The 20489-nt window shown below is 34.6% G+C and overlaps 1 protein-coding gene across 1 annotated transcript in view; it reads left to right on the forward strand.

Annotated features, from left to right (window-relative positions):
• Positions 1–20489, forward strand: part of Scgdelta (sarcoglycan delta) — a 136362-nt gene that overhangs the window by 98021 nt on the left and 17852 nt on the right. Inside the window, exons 4-5 of the mRNA XM_089099127.1 lie at positions 11963–12155; positions 16733–16856. Coding sequence (XP_088955253.1) covers positions 11963–12155; positions 16733–16856 — 317 coding nt within the window. The remainder of the gene's footprint in view (positions 1–11962; positions 12156–16732; positions 16857–20489) is intronic.

The raw sequence follows: 20489 nt of genomic DNA on the forward strand, positions 1-20489 counted from the left end.
TGTTGAGACACATTCTGTAAGAACCAAAAATATTTTATTAGATTAACATATTATATATTATTACAAATGGGAAGGTTTTATTTGGGTAACAAACAACCGTGAAAACAATACAATTGCAATTAAAAAGGGGACTTGTTTAGTTCAAATCCAGGTGTTAACTGACAATGATTTAAATAAATGGGAAAATTCTAAAATAAAACTATTTAACTGTATTAAAAATTAAAATAAAGAATATCATATGAATAAATCGAAATTTTTAAACAAATTTAAAATGTATCATATTACGTATATGTAAATTAATAAAAATTTTTGCGAATTATTTTGTAATTTTATGGATGTATTTTCTGCATCTGAAAATGAAATGGGGATGATCCCATTTTACCAGCATTCAATTTTAACGACTGGTAATCCCGTAGCAAAACAGCCATATCGCGTGCCATATAAGCACAAAGAGTGGTTAAAAAATAAAATCCATGAATTAGAAAGGAACGAGATTATACGCCCAAGTATAAGTCCGTATAGTGCACCAATAATCTTAGTGCCAAAAAAGAATGGAGAGTTTAGACTCGTTATAGATTATAGGGCTCTCAACAAACAAGTAGTTAGCGATAAATTTCCTTTACCAAGAAGAAACGAAATTCTTGACTCAATATCAAGCAAAAACTAAATTTTTACCTCTTTAGACCTTACCCAAGTCTACCACCAAGTGAAAGTAGACGAAAAGGACTTCCATAAAACTGCATTTTCAGAATCCGAATATGGATCTTATGAATACTTAAGAGTAACATTTGGGCTTAAAACAATTTCAAGCTCGTTATTTTGACCCCTATTGCACATGTTAATAGGATTAAAGAATATAATTAATTTTGTTGATGATATTATAAGCGTGGGGGAAAACAATGAGCAACACTTAGCAACTTTAGCTAAGGTGCTCGAGAAGTTCAGACAAGGCAATTTAAAATGCCGACCCGAGAAAGTAAATTTATTTCAATCCAAAATTAAATTTTTAGGAGTAGTACTTACCCAGGGAAAGATATCCCCAGACCCTGATAAAATAAAATGTGTTGAAAACCTCAAGCCCCCCAGAACGATGAAAGAAGTAAGGGGAATTTTAGGACTTACTGGCTACTTTAGAAAATTTGTACGCAATTATTCCCAAATTGCGAAACCCCTCACGGAATTAACGAAAGGAAACTCCCATAGTGTTACCTGGTCCCAGGAAGCTCAAACTTCCCTAGACCAACTCAAAAAGGCGCTCACTTCTGAAACAATTTTATCACTCCCTGAGTTCGAAAATGGAAAATTCATCGTTACCACTGATGCTAGCTCAAAGGGCGTAGGCGCTATCCTTTCGCAAACAATACCAGTAGAAAACCCTAACCCTCTACAGGGAACACCTAAACAACTAGAAAAAGTTATATTCTATTCAATTAAAGCTTTATCAAAGGGCGAAAGCAGTTATTCAGCCACAAACTTAGAATTATTATCTATTATCTACCACTTGGCCAAATTTAGGCATTGTTTAATTGGTAGAAAATTCATATTACGATCAGACCATACAAGCTTGCAGTACCTGCACACATTTAAAAACCCCACGGGCATTCTAGCTAGATGGATTATGAAGATCCAAGACCTAGATTATGAATTTGAACATTTACAGGGAAAACAAAACGCAGCTTGCGACTTTTTGAGTAGATATCCAGAAAATGATCCGTCGGAAACTGAAAAAAATGAAGTTAATGCTATCAATGCTAAAAGCAAACATGGATATAAGAAAAACAAAGTCAAAGACGCAGTAAAAGAAAATAAGATTAACTATAGTCCCTTGTCTTTGGAAAATATAAAAAGAAAGCAAAAAAAGGACGAAATGTGTGTAGCACTAATTGATTATTTTGTGAATGATGATGCGCTACCGGATAAATTCAAAACTCTTAGAAAAGAGATAGATAATTTTTACTACGACCTGGATGAAGAAATACTGTGTAGGATTGTGACTGCTGAGACAAATAGAAACCAAACCTCGATAATACCTGTATTACCACAAAGCTTGATAGGGCCTGCATTTGAATATTTTCATTCGGACACAGGTGGAAATTTAGGAATTATGAAAATGTTCCATAAGTTAAAACAATACTTTTACGTACAATCGGCACTGACAAAACTTAAAGACTTTGTGAGTACATGTGAAGCATGTAATTTGAAAAAAAACCCCCCAGCTTATCCAAATCCTCCAATTGGAAGGGTTCCAGCAGCAAAGTACCCCTTCGATATCATCTCATTTGACCTGTACGGGACAAGTGGAGGCTTACCTGTTTCTATCAGAGGACATACGTTTATTCTTTCTGTTTTAGATAATTTTTCCTTATTTAATATTTCAAAATCATTAAAAAATCAAGGTGCTTATGCCACAAGTAAGGAATTATAAAAATTATTTTTAAAATTTGGCATTGCTAATAAAATTTTGAGTTACAACGGGAGCAATTTTGTTGCAAAAGTAACAAAAGATTTAATGAGTTTCCTTAATATAGAGAAAATGGTGACAGCGCCGTACCATCCACAAGTTATTGGCAAAATAGAAAACAGGCATAAAATATTTTCGAACGTTCTAAGTGTTTATACAAAAGACAATAGGAGTGACTGGGATAAATTCTTACCTTATTTAACTAACGTAATCAACACTGCTTATTCCGAAGCAACCAGAGAAAATCCATTTGTTTTACATTTTGGTTGAGATTTTAGAGTCCAATATGAAGAGATTATTGAATCTCAGCATTATTATAACGACTCAGAAGATTATAAAAGCGAATTCATAAATAGGATGATGAAAACTTATAAGATAGTTAGTCAATAATTGAAAAAATGTAAAATAAACCAAGAACTAAGAAACCAACCCAAAGTTAAGGGGAATATAAATTTCAAAGTAGGAGACTTCGTTTACCTAAGGAACGAGACGAAAACGGAAGGAAAAAAACTTTCCAACAAATATTCTGGGCCATACAGAATAGTCAAAAAGTACGATAATGAATATACCTTTAAAATGGAGAACCCCGATAGTGGAAAAACTTACAAGGCGCATGTTAGCCGAATAAAAAGAGCAAAATTTCCAGAGAGATGGATGTCACATCCCTCTTCTACTGATTCGTCAGATTCGGAAAATGAGACCCCTAGGTCAAGACTGGCAGAGCTAAAACCCTTTAATTTTAAACAAGATTATTTTGAAAATGAAAGTGATGAACAAAACTTTGAAGAATTTTTAGCAATGGAAAATCTAGTTGTTCCTAAGAAAAAATCCCTAATACCAGGATTTTTTCCTGAAATAAAAACGCCAAAAAGTCCAAAAAGTTATTCATCGGCGAGCGCGGGAGATTTAGATTACACAATATCTCCAAAAACCCAATTTTTCCCCGATAGAATCTCGACCCCATGTCCCCCCAAAAAGATTTCCAGACGATATGGTTTCCCCTGCAACACCAATAGAAAGGCCCCTGCCCTTAAAGGAAGAATTAAACAGAGCTGTAGAAACCCCCGGCATTAATGTGAAGAAAACTCCTCCCAAAGCTTTAACTAAAACAAACCTGCGATAAGCTATGAATTTAATAAATGTGCTAATAAACCCTCTTAAACTTACTTGGCCCAGGAGTAGCACCACAAAGTATTACATGAAAGTTCATTATATTTAGTGACATGGTTACAATGAAAACACTAAAATCGAAGGGACGTTGTCTTCTAAGGAGTGCTCCAACTAAAACATACTTCGCCATCACCCTAAAAAGTTAGCCTCCCAACACTGGAAGACTCCCACGCAAACAATTGATTCTTCCCAAAACTCTCAGGAATCTTTCAAATCCCCCGAGTTGAGAACTCAAGGCGAGGACTTAGAGAATAAACCTTCTACTTCCAGAGGAGAAGAAATTTACGAAGGAAGGGCAGGTGACACCTCAAAAAGTGCCACCTCTAAAAGTTCTAATCCAGATTCGTCGGCAACCAGTTCTGAAGAGTCTGAAGGTGAATCAGACCAAATAGTAGCTAAAGAAATAGGAAATCAAGGCCGACCTCAGCAGCCGCACACGGTAAAAAAACGAAATTAAAAGGGAAATAATTTTTTAAAAAGAAATAAAAAAAATTTTACATTATTTCGATAGACAACCCGAAAAAGAAAAAACCACAAGAACCCGAGTAGAAAATAACGACACAGTCAGGTAGAATGGTTAAAAAACCTGACAGATTGAAATATACCTAATTATCTTAAATACAAATTTAAAATATGATAAGTTTAACACCATAATAAATTCAACAGTTTCCATTTAGAGTTAACCAAGTACGGATTTGATTAAGTTTTGGATGTTTTATTTCTGTTAGTGTAATTTCTATGCCCTTTCAAAGGATAATAGAAAGGTTGGAACAGAAAATAACCAAAGGTAGGAAGCTAGTGGTCTACTGAAAACGACAACTCGCGTTGGACCACGTCTTGTGGGACGCCCGGGGAGGAATTCAAGGCCCATGATTGTTTTGTAATTTTTTTGTGCGTAAATGAACGTAGGAAGGGATATTTCTCAGTCCTTCAAGTGTAATAAATTAGTATTTTTATGCCAATCAGGGCCAGTCAAAACAATACTTAAAGGTTGAATAGAAACTTCAGCGAGCTAGTTAAGTTTTCGTTTTTGAATCAGAATGCTTTGAAAGAGAAACAGAGAGTTTACTTTCTTATAGCTCCGAGAAAAAAAAAGCGTTTTAATTTCATTATATTATATCTATGACGTATGCTGTCCTACAGCTGTGTTAAACATTAGTTTCAAAGAGAAACAAAGGCATTTATGTCTTTAGCTCCTTGGCGAAAAATTTAATTTCACTAGTTTATATCTATGACGTATACAATAACAGAGAGATCACTGTTCTATAGTTCGGTGACAAAAATGTCCTTTAATTTTATTGGTTTATCTATGACATGTCTTGTGCTCTAATTTTTGTGGCATAGTTTCGCAAGTCAGTCATGTTATACCTTACATATGCTGACTCAGGTCCCCCTTGTATTTTCCATTAAAAATCGACCCATGTCATAACCAAGATTGATATTATCAAAAAAAAAAGAAATTTAAAGTAAAGAAGTGTCTTAGTATATGAAATATTTTGTCTTAGTGCAGAGTCTAATTATTTTATGCCTACCAGTGTACTTAAGTGCCGCAAGTTTGCTTATTCATGTGTTTCTTACTCGAGAAATATAATGTTTCTTACTCGAGTAATATATGCACCAATAGCCAACTATTGGTAACTATAACCAAACAACCTATTGGTACGTTTATATGTAGAATTTCACGGCGGATGTGGAATTATATCTCAATAATAATATGTAAAATTATAAAACCATTTAATCAGTTAAGATATATGGATTGAAACCCTGTGTATGTCCAATGGCGACTAAGTAAAAACCCACAAGGAATTCCCTATTAATGTGAAGGTGTTTCTCACTTAACGGATTCTAATAAGACCACAATATAATATTTATTTATTTAAGTCCGAAGGATTTGCTGTGACAAATGATTTCTAAAAAGATATTGATGTCTGCTCTTTATTAAGCTCATATTATGTGAAAATCATTAACCCGACTCTACTGAGGGAATCTTGGAATCATGCACCTAATGACCACATTCGGTAGGCGAATATGAGGCACCAATGTGGACGTGTACATACGGACAAATCATGAGACTAAGAACCTCGGCATTTCAGCCGTTAAACCCGGAGCCACATGAGAACATCTAAGCGAAGAAATAGGGAAGACATCAGAAAACTAGTGGGTCTAGAGGTCTCCACTAGTCCTTGTTATGCCTCATTCCCTCACCGTAGTATCGTTTGCGTAAAACCGTGTGGTTGTGACGCCACACAGGCGTTTCTTATGTATCACGGACTTACGTGAACAATGCAGTCATGAAAGGTATCGTAAAAGTAGACCTCAAACTTAATAATGTAGGGTAAATTATGTTTATTTAATATCGATATTTTCGTTATCAAAACAAATTGAAGAAATTTCTGTTTTAGATTTTCATTGTGAGTGCTAATATTAGTGTATTTATTTAATTCTGTCTCATAGCTAAGAAATTATAACCCAATTAATTCGTTAATTATTGTATGTGTATTTGCTTCAAAGAACATGTGATTCTGCCGCGTTGTTTTTATTGCAGGAAAGTAAATGGACACTTTGGTCATTGAGTATTACAATAAGCTGCCCAGTACAGATACGACCCAGTAACATCTATTTTATCATATCTCAACCAACGAAGAGTACTCACCATAACTCCAGGCAAGTTTCATCCAAACTTCGTCTACGAAAACAACAGTTACGTTCGATCGTTGTTTCTTCGACTATGAACCATATTATATATCATTTGACACTATATTTGAACCTCAGTATCAAGTGCTTTAACGAACTATATAATCGCATAAACTCCGAGAAACCCCTATATCATAACAATATAAAAGATATTCCAAGATATTTGAATTTGAGAAATAATCAAAGAAATTTGAATATCTTTGAAACTGAAGTTAAAGGCAATTTGAAGTTTAATTCTGAGAACCACATCAATCAGCACGTGATAGACGATATTAGAAGTTAAATGACACTTAAAGACATTTGAAGATATTTGAAGACGAAATTAAAGACAATTTGAAGTTTAATTCTGAGAACTCCATCGATCAGCACCAGATAAAAGATATTTTAATTTAAAAGATACTTAAAGACATTTGAAGATATTTGAAGATGAAATTAAAGACAATTTGAAGTTTAATTCTGAGAACTCCATCAATCAGCACACGATAAAAGATATTTGAAGTTAAATTATAATTAAAAACATTTGAGGATATTTGAAGCAGAAAATAAAGACAATTTGAACTTCAACTCTTAGAACACCATCGAGCAGGGCAAGATAAACGATATTTAAATATATTTGAAGTGAGATGATAGTTGAAGAGATTCGAAGTTGAATTTAAAGACAATATATTAAGAGAGTCACTATAACATGACGACAACCCGTTTCAAAAGGCACAAATGAACAATTTTACGCGAGAATACATTCTCTATGTGCCTCAAAAATCCTAAAAATGATATGCTGAGAAGAAAAACACCAACACCTGTAGTGGGAAGAATCATTTCCCAGTTGACCATTAGAACGATATTTAACGGTCATTTCCCAGTCGACTATTAGGGAAAACCTACAGTGTAAAGACAACTAGACTCAAACTGTTCCATGAAGAAACCATAACGTAAGTGCTTCGAAATTTTTGCCAGGACAAAAGGAGTGAAGGACCGTAATTTACAACAGAAGGGTGTAGTACACTAAGGACACGAAAGGTGATGAATAGATGTGAAGCTACATGTGTTTCTTCCTAACAGCTTTGACAATGCAAAAATCTAAATAGTGAAAGTGTTTTAATGTCATCTGTGAATATGTTGAACCAAATATTTTATGTTATAAATCATTTTTGTGTGTACCACAAGTAGAATTAGGTTTAATATTATTATGTTTTTCACTTAACTTTGTTTAGATATTATGTAGTACGTCATATAGACAGCAAAAAAAAAAGAAGAGAACTAATGGAAAAGTAGAATAGTCCCAACCTTATTGGAAAAGTAAAAGTATTCAGTGTTAGATATAGAAAAAAAAAAAAAATCTTTAGTATAGTAGCTGACCTAGAACCAAAAATAATCTTAGTCCGGTAGATGAATTTTAGATAGGGATATAGAATAATACAAGAAAAATAATTGAAAAATTTTAAAAACTCCTGATGGGCAGTAACTAATGACGGGACGTCATTATTTAATGGGAAGGGTGATATGTACCGGGAGTAAAACACGATATATTTGAAATACCAAAATAAAGTTCCTTCTTTAGTTCGGACTCCTATAATTAAGCTAAATCTAGTTTCAAAAATGAAAAAGTCTTCACAAAGAATCACAAAGGCCGGTTAATTAGAATATATAGCTCTGTTGAAAGTACTAAAAAAATTTTAGCGTAAAGAGCGAGGTATTGACGAGGCGTTGAACCCCTTCATATGCATTATCGTTTCCGCTTGTTTTAAGCTTTGTTGTTGCTCCTTACATTCAATTGAAAAAACCTGTTTTTTTTTATTTAATTTCTGATAGTTTTTAAATAATGCTGGGAAATCTGGTGCCCCCTTCATAGAACTGTTCCTTCCCCTAGGACACATCCTCCTTGGAAAGATCCTTCCCCGTAACCCCCTCCTCTCATCCCCCCCTCACCAGAAAAACAATCCCTCCTGAAACGTATGTATACTTCCCATTTACTAATACTATATGTAAACAATGGGCAAAGTTCATAACTTGCAGCCCTTCCCCCGGAAACTGTGGGGGATTAAGCCATCCTCAAAGACGTAATTATTAGATTTTTGACTATGCTGAACAAAATGGTTATCTCAAAATTTTGATTGGGTGACTTCGGGAAAAATGAGCGTGGGAGGGGGCCAAGTTGCCTTACAATTTTTTTGTCACTTAAAAAGGGAACTAAAAATTTTAATTTCCGTTCAGATGATCCCTCTCACGATATTCTAGGACTACTGGATCGATACGATCACCCCTGGGAAAAAAAAAAAAAAAAAAAAAAAAACAAATAAAGACGCATCCGTGATATTTTTTTTTGCAAAAAATACAAAATTCCACATTTTTGCAGATAGGAGCTTGAAGCTTCTATAGTAGGGTTTTCTGAGACGCTGAATCTGATGGTGTGATTTTAACTAAGGTTCTATGACTTTTAGGGGGTTGTTTCCCCCTTTTTTCGAGAATATGGTAAATTTTCTCAGGCGCGGAACTTTTGATGGGTAAGACGAAACTTATGAAACTTATACATTTGAACAGCATAAAAATCTGATTCTATTGATGTATCTATTGGTATTCAAATTTCGGTTTTTAGAGTTTTGGTTACTACTGAGCCGGGTCGCTCCTTACAGTTCGTTACCACGAACTGTTTGATTCTCATTGTCGCGTGTCTTCTAACCGCAGACAATTTGTTGTCTTTTCACACTCAAGTATTTTCAAAGATATTTGATTATTAAAGCAAGGCCAATTTGTAAGAGCAATTTCTACTAAGCTTCAAACTTTTGGTTTTATTTTTCAAGGTTTTTGAATTTTTGCAATGCTTTGTTAAAATATATACAAATATTTTTGCAATTACCAGTTTTTTAACTCTTTTCTCAATTAAATGTCTTTTCATATTGCTGTCTATTCAAAGATATTTGATAATTACAGCATGTTCGATTTCTAACAACGATTTCTACTAAGCTTCAAACTTTTGGTTTTATTTTTAAAGATTTTTGAATTGTTGTAATCCCTTGTTAAAATATGTAAAAATATTTTTGAAATTACCCATTTTTTGCTCTTTCCGTAACTCAATGTCTTATCATACTGAATCTATTCAAAGGTATTTGATTATTACACCAGTTTTAATTTCTACTAAGCTTCAAACTTTTGGTTTTCAATTTTAAGGTTTTGAAACTGTTGTAGTCCCTTGTCAAAATATATACAAATATTTTTTCAACTACCAGTTTTTGTTCTTTAAGCAATTTAATGTGCTTCTCCATACCTGAAAATCTTCAATTTACTCTTCATAAGTGTGACAACGTCAATGCAATACTGATGTATATAAAAATGATGTCACTTACATAAATATTTTTTTACCAAAATTGAGGCTCTTAACAAAGTTTTCCCAAACTTCGGACCTATCTAAATCGTTTTTTTAGGCCAAAATATACCAGAATGACTATTTTCCCGAAAACAACAATTTCTACTGAGCTTCAAACTTTTGGTTTTCTTTGTTAAGGTTTTGGAATTGTTGTAATCCCTTGTGAAAATACATATAAATATTTGTGCGATTACCAGTTTTTTGCTCTTTACGCAATTTAATGTCTTTTCATACTGTTTCTTTTCAAAGATATTTGATTATTAAGCAAGTCCAAATTCTAACAGCGATATCTGCTAAGCTTCAAATTTTCGGTTTTATTTTTAAAGGTTCTTGAATTGTTGTAATCCCTTGTTAAAATATATAAAATTATTTTTGCAATTACTAGTTTTTTGTTTTCCAGACAATTTAATTTCTTTTCATACTGTTGTCTACTCAAAGATATTTGATTATTACAGTTTGTTTGTTTCCAAAATTAAGGTTTTTAACGAATTTTCCCGGACTTGTCGCCTATCTAGATCGTTTTCTTATGCGAGAATATCCCAAGATGCTAATTTTCCCGAAAAAATATGCAGCCGTTTTTGAGAACTGAACTATACAATTATTAGTCACATATACAGATAGATATATATATATATATATATATATATATATATATATATATATATATATATATATATATATATATATATATATATATATATATATATATATATATATATATATATATATATATATATATATATATATATATATATATTTCTCGAAAACTGTTCCATATTTTCTTTAGAAAAATTGGTATCTTGGGATATTTCGCAAGAAAAATGATCTAGATAGGTCAGAAGTCTGAGAAAAATCGTTAAGAGCCTTATTTTTGGTTTTTGCAAATGACGTCATATACTATGTTATTACATTATATAAGCAATTCTAATGACATCAAATAAATATTTTCTTATATGATTTCATGCATAGCATAAATTAGATTGTTGAGTTTCCAACACAACAGTTATTTATATAATATTATGTCTGTTAAAAAGCCCAAAAAACGAAAGTTTTCAGTTGCAGTTACTATAAATGATGATTCTTTGGAACCAACACCTGAACTTTCAAACATAATAAGATGTGAAATTTGACAACTTGAACGATCAATTGCATAACACCAATACGGGTAGGTAAAGCAAAGGCCATTGCTAAATTGTCTAAAGTAATCAAAATCCAAAAACGTATCAAAAATGAGAATGAAGAGCAAAGATCCGGACGGTTAGAAGATATGCAAAAATGACAATTAGAGAGTCGGAGAAATATCGTTAAGAGCCTTAATTTTGGTTTTTGCAAATGACGTCATGTACTATGTTATTACTTCATATAAGCATTTCTTATGACATCATATATGGTGTGCTATAAGTTTTTTTTCTTATATGATGTCATACATAGCATAAATAAGATTGTTGATTTTCCAAAGCAACAGTTATTTATATATTATAATGTCTGATGAAAGGCCCAAGAAACGAAAGTTTTCAGTTGCAGTCACTATAAACGATGATCCTTTGGAACCAACACCTGAACTATCAAACGTGATAAGATGTGAAATTTGCCAACCTGGACCATCAATTGCGACAAACACCAATACGGAAATCTAAAGCAAAGGCCATTGCTAAATTGTCCAAAGTAATCAAAATCCAAAGACGTATCAAAAATGAAATATATGTATATATCTCTGATTGAGACAAAACTTCAATAGAAGGTACATCTGCTTAAAATATAGAGGGTCATAAAAAATAAATCAAACAGAATTTGGGGGAGATGAACCCTAAATAAGCAATAAATGAAATTATAAACTAACAAAAACAAAACCAAGTAATTGGAAAAAGCATGGCCATAGCAAGAAGAAGGATTCAAGGTCAGCTTATATTTTCGAGGGCCAAAAGACCAGCCTGATTTTGCGGGTTGAATACCCAAATTAGCTAAACGAGGCAGCAAAGACCCCACCAAGTGAACCTTTTCCTAGTGTGGAGGCTAGCAAAAGAGGCTGTCGTAACCTTTTTTCTAGTTAATATCTATATTATTGTGATGAATAATTGAACATGCTAATAATTCCAATTAAGTAACTATTTTTTTTAATTATTAATAAATAATTGAGTTTCTAAATGATTATGTGTTAAACTACCTCTGTCTAATTGCTACTGCTAATAAGTCAATGTGTTATATTGTTGATTCTTATGACACGGGCATTTAATTAATAAGATTGCGTAATAAAATACTTGATTTCTTGGTTTTAGGTGATGGTAGATTTGATGTGAGTGCCAAGGAATTTAGGATAACCAACACAAAAAAAGAAATTATTTTCCTTGCAAACCAAAAAGAGGTGGTGGTTGGGGCCGAGGTTTTAAGAGTTACAGGACAAGGAGGAGCTGTTTTTGATGGATCTATTCAAACTCCCTTGTTAAGATCAGTTTCAACTAAAGATTTGAGGTAATTTATTTTGATTAAACCTTATAATCACAAAAGTTTGAGCAATTTCTTGTGATTATTGATTTAAAAACAACTTTCTTCAAAAAAGAAGTTTTTAAAGAAAAGTAAGGAGCTACAGTAAACCAAAGACTAGAAAAAATAAGATTGAACAATAATTCAAACTTAAAAATGAACAAAAACCCTATCATTGAATTAATGAGAACCAAATCAAGATTACAATGAAACACCTAAAAAAAACAGTCAGCACCACAAACAAAATTAAGAATAACGCCTCCTAAGCCTTCTAAATACTAAAGCATCATTTACTCTTTATCAAAAGCAATTTTTTGTCGCGAGCAGTGACTGCCAGATCTAGGTGAGTGAGAGGAGCACGAGGAGGCAAGAACCCCGGGGTTGGGCTTGAGGGGGCAAGAACACAAGGGGTGGCAAAACAAACTTAAATTGTAATATTTTTAGGCAAAAATTGAAACATTTACAGTATTGATGGTGCGACAAAGGATGGCAAATTCTACATTTATCCCCCCCTCCCTCCGCCCTGGAGAAAAAGCCTAACTTTGACTCTGCGAGCAGTAGGCTATAATGTATTACAGGTAATTACAGTACTTACAGGTATTACAGGTAATACTTGGTATAAAAAAAAAAGTTTTCCTAATTTAGTAACTGAGATAAATGAGCACTTGAACAAGGTCTAGACCTTACTCATCCATCCGATAACCTAAGACAAAACAGTATATCCAATCCGATAATCCAAAATCAAGTCCAAAATAAAGCAAAATCAGCATTAATAAGTATGTCACTGTCCCAAAACCAAGCCATAGCACCTTAAGTCTACAAAATATAATATTCCCCAAGTAATCACCACATATCAGGGCTCCTCAGATGAAAACTCATTGCCTATATAGGTTTCGGCGCTTAAATTTCATTACCCAGGCAAAATGAGCGCACCATGCTATAGAATCTAAGGCATACCTCTATGTAGTGACACCCGTGGAATATCTATGAACAAAACAATACCCAAAAATATAAACATATACCCAAAAAATTCTCCAAGCTTCCTTAACCATCATTCATCTAGCACTGAATCAAATTACAAACATCTCAACTCTGAAAGAATATCCCTTCAGCCATTATAACTCCCATAATTTTATAACCATAACTGCCAGCCGAAAACTTTTCACCTTTAAGCCTAATTTCTACGAACTGATTTCCAAATCTCCTACGTTAATAAGCACCTGCATGTGTCGAAACAAAAAAAAAACTAACTTCGGCTCTGCGAGCAGTAGGCTCGCAAAAAAAAAATTAGCAACAAGACCAAAATATAAATATATTACGATAACAACCAAGGTTACTGAACAGAACTAATGAAAATAGACTGAAAGCTTCTTACATAATGATATTTTTGAATTCTCAAAATTTTAGCATTTTTAACTTTTCAATGAGAAAAGTCCTTTTCGTTTTCAGTAAAAGACAAGTGATACTCTTGCCTTTAGAAGATTTAGAGTGGTTTTCCAACGGGTATTGGACTTTGCCCCACCTAGGCATTTCTAAAATCCTCATACCCTTCCCTCGTGATATTGAAATTTTGTTATTAAAAATTTCACGTGTATTCACCTAAGATTCTTAAAAGGTCGTTAACTTGATGTTTATTTTTGTTCGTTTTTTGGGGTCATCCTCTAGGCATATTTTACATTAATTGAAAATATTGTCTGAATACAATATCTTTTATACAATGTGTGACGTCATAGGAATACTGTCATGTATCTTTTTTGCTATTTAAATGTATATGATCGTGACGTCATTCATGTGAAAAGTCTTTTTTTCCAAAATTAAGGCTCTAAAATATAGTTAGCCAAAAGATAAACATCCCACCCATGATCCACAAAAATATTGCCATGCCCAACTGGTGGGATCTGCACCCCGCATCCGGAATCACCGTTTTTGAGGCTGTTTTAGTCCTGATTTCATTTGTGGTAATTTTTATTTGTTTTAGGTTTGACTGTATATTAATAGATCTTACTGTTCGTTTTGGGTCTCATCTTTTCAATGATAGTCATCTGTCCATTTTAAGTTGCTACTATTGCATGGCTTGATTTTTACTCATCTTTTGTTTTATGTAGCTTGTTGCTTTTCTTTGAAAAACTTATGTTTTGGAAATTTTTGTTTAGTTAGTTTTTGTTCCTTTTTAATAGACATTTCTTATCGGCAAATAATGGGAGTATTTTTAAGCTTTTGCCGTTTTTTCTTGAAAATAAAAATTTTGCCTTGCCATTTATATTTTGGACATATTTTTGCTACCGATTTTAACAGTAGTTGTGTTGGAAAACTTTAAATGTATGAAGGAATATTATTTTACTAAATGAATGAATGAACTTTATTTCCCACTAACCAAGACATAATGTCACTAGTGGAGTAATAAAACGAAAGATAGCACCAAAAAGTAACAAATAAAAAATGCGCAAATATATGCAAGCAGAACGAAAAATGGACACTAATATCGCAAAGCATCACACAGTTAATTTTTCGTTAAACTCAGATAAAACTTCTCTAGTCTTTTCTAAACAACCATGTACGGGTCCCGTTACTCAGGTATGGCATATTGGTTGATAATAGCTGCGCTACGCTTCCGAGAAGGCAAGTGCAAAAGAAATTTACAAAAACGGTAATAACAAAAACGCACTTAAATAATTTCTGAGACCACACTGGCTAATCCTGACAAAACGATAAAACCGTAAAGAAGAAAGAAACAAGGATAATACAAGCCAGTGAAAAACGTAAATTACAATGCAATTATTTCTGTCAAGACCTACGCTTGACCGTCTCCAGTGCGCAATATTAAAAAAAAATTACTGATAAAAATTCAAATATAATATAAAAAGCCAAACATTAAAACAATTACAAAAAATAAAATATAAAGACCCTCTCAAAGTAACGGTGAAAGGGTAACTGAATAAAAATCCAATACTGGAAGGCAACCTTCTAACATTACTTTTAAATTAACATTACAACCAATTGGATTAAAAATTCTTTTTTTTACCTTCTACAAAGGTGAAGCAATCCAGACACTATCCAGTAACAACCTTGAATATAGACGAATATTGATTTGATTATAAAATTCTAATTGTGTAAGATTTTAATTTTAGCTGGTTGTTTGTTTTAATAAAAGTGTCCTTGAATCATGTATTGAAAAGAGTTTTCATGTGCAGTTTATAAAATAAATATAAAATATGCCGCCAGGATCCAATCCAGTCAGATTAAGAATCGATTCGACCTCATTATTCTTCAAGGAATCTTTACCCTTGGTAAATCCTTTTTGGTATCTTGAGTTATAATACAAAATATACTTGATCCTCCAATGAAATTATATCATTACCCTTGGTAAGTCCTTTTTGGTATCCCTGAGTCATATTTAAAATATACTTGATCCTCCGGTAAAATTTTCCCTCGAAATTTTAGCTGAGCCATTTAGGTCATTAATTTATACCCTTTAAACTTTCAGAAATGTTAAAGATACACCCTTTTGACAAAGTGGATTCAGGTACCGTCTTGATTTCGTACAATACCCTCTTCAATTTCGATATAAGTTTCAACTTAATATTCTTAGAGGATTGCAGATACGCTAGTTTGACAACGATAACACACATAATGTCTTTGTATTTAGTTCAACATTCCCTGAAGGTCTCAACAAAATATCTTTAGCTTCTCTTGAGATATTGCAGATACAGTATTTAGAAAATCCGGATGCAATGACTGTTGTTTTGTCAGTTCAGCACCCCCTTCCTTCAAAATGCTTTGAAAGTTCCAATTTAATACTCTCAGCAACCTGTTTTTGTCATCACCTATGAGATGAACAATGGGCACCACAGAAACTTTTCAAGAATGGGTAGCACTGTAAAGCTTTCCTGGGCGGGGGAGGGGGTGCAAAACTAAAAAAATCTTCCTTAATTATTCACCTAACTTTTAATTGTGTGCTCTAAAATTTTATATGTTAACAAATAGGAATTTACTTGAATATGTGGAATGAACACACATGCATCTTATTTTGCTAAAATATTTAAATACACTTGAGTCGAGATTAAAAAAAAGCAGGGAATGAGATAAAATAAAACGTCTTCACTCATGTTATGAAAGTAATTTTTTCAAATATATTTCTCCTAGGGAAATCATCCAAAGAATATTCAGACCTTAAGTAAATTTATATACAAAATAAGAAATATAGTAAATGTGCTTCAGACCAGCTGATCTGATGAACAGTTAAAGATTGGTTAGCGTAGCAATTTTTCAGCTGTTTCATGATAGGTGACTAAAAATTATGCTTCTGGGTCATTCAGATAGGACCAAAAAAAAAATCAGAATTTTTTGTTTGATAGGTAGAGGAAAAAGTTATCAGAAAAGGTTTTAAGGAGGCGTCAATTCATTGGGGGGGGGGGGTGAGTGGTAGAGATTTAACTTAACTTGTTGAGGGGCTTTCGTAGTTGTGCTGACGTTGGATGTATTTATTCTGTAACGAGTTTTCAGTAATAGCTGAGTGAATAGAATCATTACATATTATATGATTACATAATCATATTTATTTGCAGATTAGAATCGTTAACCAGAACCGTTCGAGTTCAAGCATCACAAGGAATTCGCTTAGACTCAAGAGCGGGTGATATTAATGCAAAATCATGGAATGACATAAAATTTGTTTCAACAGGTGGCTCTGTAAGTTTTTCTTTTTCGTTTTTTTACATGAGTTTTTGATACACTTGGTCGACGGTCGATTTTTATATGTAGACACACTTTGATCGTTTTATATTTAAAAAAGGAAAGATGAGAATTAATCAGCCAACTTCTGTAGAAAACTGATTCTAGAAGAAGACGAAAAATTTTGTGAAGAAAAATTGAAAAAGTCACGGTCACCATGAATTTCAGCTGGAAGGTTCGATGGAAATCGGAATTTTCTCTAATCGTTTAAGAAAAAAAAGGTGCTTTTAAATACTTGTCTAAATATAGTACTGTTAATACATTATCCTGGCGGGCATTTTTAAGTAAGGATGATTTTCTAAATCATTTTAAAATAAATTTTTCCTGTTGAAATAAAACTCTTCACCCTTCATCCCTTACATTAAACAATAGTGAAAGGGTTCATCCACAGGTAGGGACCATAAGAAGAGGAAGATTAAGTGGAAGATATGAATGAAGAGGTTTCAATGGGCATCAAGAAAATCGACCATCAGTATTGCCAACGCTTTGAAATAAACTGTACCTGTTATCTGAATTAAATTGTACTGCAAGGTATTGATTGGTACCGTCTGAACAGCAGGTTAAAAATTTACCCTAACAAGAAGAAAATCTTTGATAAACTAAAGCTTGAACATACATCCAAGTCAGATAGAGCAAGTAAAACCCAAATGTACCGGAAAATTTGTATTGCACCAATAAGTTTCCAATTCTGCCGCATCGCACCAGACCTTCAAATTGTACCAAAATCGGTACAATTGTATCGCGCTGGCAACGCTGCCAACCACCAAAATTTTATTGTAATGTTGAGTGGTGAAACGAACAAAGCTGCAGATAGAGATAATTTAAGTCAAACAACATTTCTTAGAGGGCAATTAAGGAGTAATGTCGTGGGGTGGTACTCTAGACAGGGTTGCTGAGAGCTCCGCATAGAGCTGATCCTTCACTTCCGCAGAACTAGGATTGGTGGAAGCATGGCATACAATAATTGTCCACTTTCCATCCTTGTGCTTTAGCTGAGCTATCAGTATTCTATCTGAATTTTGTTTATATTAGAGAAGGCATCTCTTGGCTCTAGCGTTCAGCGTGAGGCCTACACCATTTGTCTTGCTTTTTGGGTCACCAGACCAGATCAGGTGATATCCTTCACCAATATCCTCGGACTCTCTTCCGACAAGGCGGGTTTCCGTAAGGCCAGCCACAGCTATATTTTAGCGTTTTAGCTCATAGGCAAGCATTGATTTAGCTCCAGGAAAGTTGAGTGTGAGTACGTTCCAGGTGGCGAGTCGTATTCCACCCTCGTCAATAAGGTTCATTTGATGGTCTAAAATCAGTCCAGGGACGTGCTGAGGTCGTGGAAGGTAAGGGGTGGGTAGATCGTCCAAGGCAGTATCGTCGTTTTTTGTTGTGGTAAAATTTACGGGTGGAGGGATGCAGGCCCAACTCACCCTATGCCTGGGAGCTAATTAGAGCTAGGACTTGCCTATATACTGAGAGTCTCTGGGGTGGGCTCCACCCACCTCATAAGGTTTAAGCTGCCCATTAACATGGAGCGTTTAGTTAGGGAAAACCCCATATCCAGAGGCACATGGTCAGCAGATATAGTCTGCCTCATTCCGGACGAACTCCATCCGCCTCCAACTCCATCTGAAGACTCCATCCGGACGAACTCCATCTGAAGACTGGCGTCCGGCAAGGTTGCACCGCCGCTCCCGAGCTTTTCAACTGCGTCATTCATAGACCATGCTATGGCCAGCACGATGAATCGCCTTCAATTCGGTCTTCAGTTCGGAGACCGGGTACTCTCTGATGCTGACTTCGCCGACGACATAGCGCTAGTTGCGAGCACCGTCGATAAGATGACCGAAGCTCTCCAGTTGCTTTCAGAAGAAGCCTCGAAAGTTGGACTGAAGATCAACTGGCAGAAAACCAAAGTTATGCTCCTTCAGCCCCCTACGTCCCGTTCTACTGTAATGGAAGTCAACATCGGAAGCAACCGAGTAGATGTGGTTGAAGACTTTACTTACCTGGGATCTATTCTGTCGAATGATGGCTTGATCACCAAAGAGCTTACATCTCAAATTGCCAAAGCTTCGGCACTTGTTGGGAGGCTTAGCAACATCTGGCGGAAGCCAAACATAAGCCGCTTTACCAAAATGCGCATCTACAATGCGTCAGTCAGCGCCGTCGTGCTGTATGGAGCGGAGACGTGGCCAGCTGCCAAATATATCCTCAGCGCCGTCGATGTCGCTCAGACGAAAAATCTCCGAAGAATTGAACGCCTTCACTGGAATGACTTAGTTAGCAACCAGACTCTCCTATCACGTGCGGCTCAAACTCCTTTCTCGACGCAGCTCGCACAACGTACTGTTCTGTGGTACTGCCACCTCCTTCACATGCCATGCGACGCCCCAGCACGGGTCGCATTTGACTTCGACCCCACCCTACACGGATGGAAACGACCCAGAGGACGCCCACCCACTAGGTGGAAAGACAAAGCCAATGAATTCCTCACCAAAGCCCACATCCCGGTGGAAGAAGCTGCGATCCTGGCAAGCGATAGGTCAACCTGGAGGCGCCTAGTCTCATCGTTCTCTACGCCGAACCCTCGGCAGGAGCCTTAAGTCAAGTAAGTCAATTAAGGAGTATTCGGAGTCTAATGTTTGTAAATGATATATATAAAACGTTACATAACTTAGTCATAAGCGTGTTAATGTAAAGACAGATATGAAAAACTTCGATAGTTTTTAGTGAACTGTACATTGTAGGTTAAGTCGAAATTACGTATAATTTTTTTTTTTTTGATAATATCTCCTTGACGAGAGTTTTAAGATTTTCTTAGTTTACATGATTTGAAGCATGCTAACAACTGGTTAACAACTGGCATTACAAAATATGGTACTTTCCCATTATATGGGAACTTCTAAAAAGTCAAGTTTGGTTAATGCTAATGAAATAAAATAGGATGAATATATAATAGTTTATAAACAAATTTTGGCTATATATTTGCACATTAGGGGAATGGGGGGGGGGGGGGGGTGTGTTGGGTAAAGAGTTGCATATATTAGATACATAACCTAACCTAACCTAGTTACCTTCCCCCTCTAAACCCCCCCCCCAAAAATAACAGTTTAGATATCGATAAGCAATGAAACCGTCTCTTAAATTAACCCGTCAAAAACGGTTTTTTCGTGACTGGTTTCGTTGTAAATGCCCATATAATGAGAAAGTACCCAAAATATATTAGATGCGAGGTAGGCACACGAGAGCCACACTAATCTTATCAGGTTAAATTCCGTGGGAAAACTAAAGGAGTGAGTGGAAAGCAAACATACAGAAGACAGAGAGAAATGAGGAATTCACTAAAAGGCGAGTTACTCTTTAAAAAAAAACAGCCTTTGATGAAAATTGTGATACTTTACGAATCTTGTTCCCTCGTCAATTTTGAAAATGTACAGGCAAGTAAATAATTTTAGTGTTTCCACCACATTTTCAATTTTACAATCCTCTTTGCTCACTCACAGAATCAGTTTGAAAGCGCGATCACTTATCACGCCATCTACATTTTCCAAGGTAAAATCAGAGAGTTAAGTTGAATACGTGAATTTAAGTATC

Source organism: Artemia sp. Qi Xiang Cuo, chromosome 13 (genome assembly GCF_049724085.1).
Source record: "Artemia sp. Qi Xiang Cuo chromosome 13, ASM4972408v1, whole genome shotgun sequence".
Lineage (NCBI taxonomy): Eukaryota > Metazoa > Arthropoda > Branchiopoda > Anostraca > Artemiidae > Artemia > Artemia sp. Qi Xiang Cuo.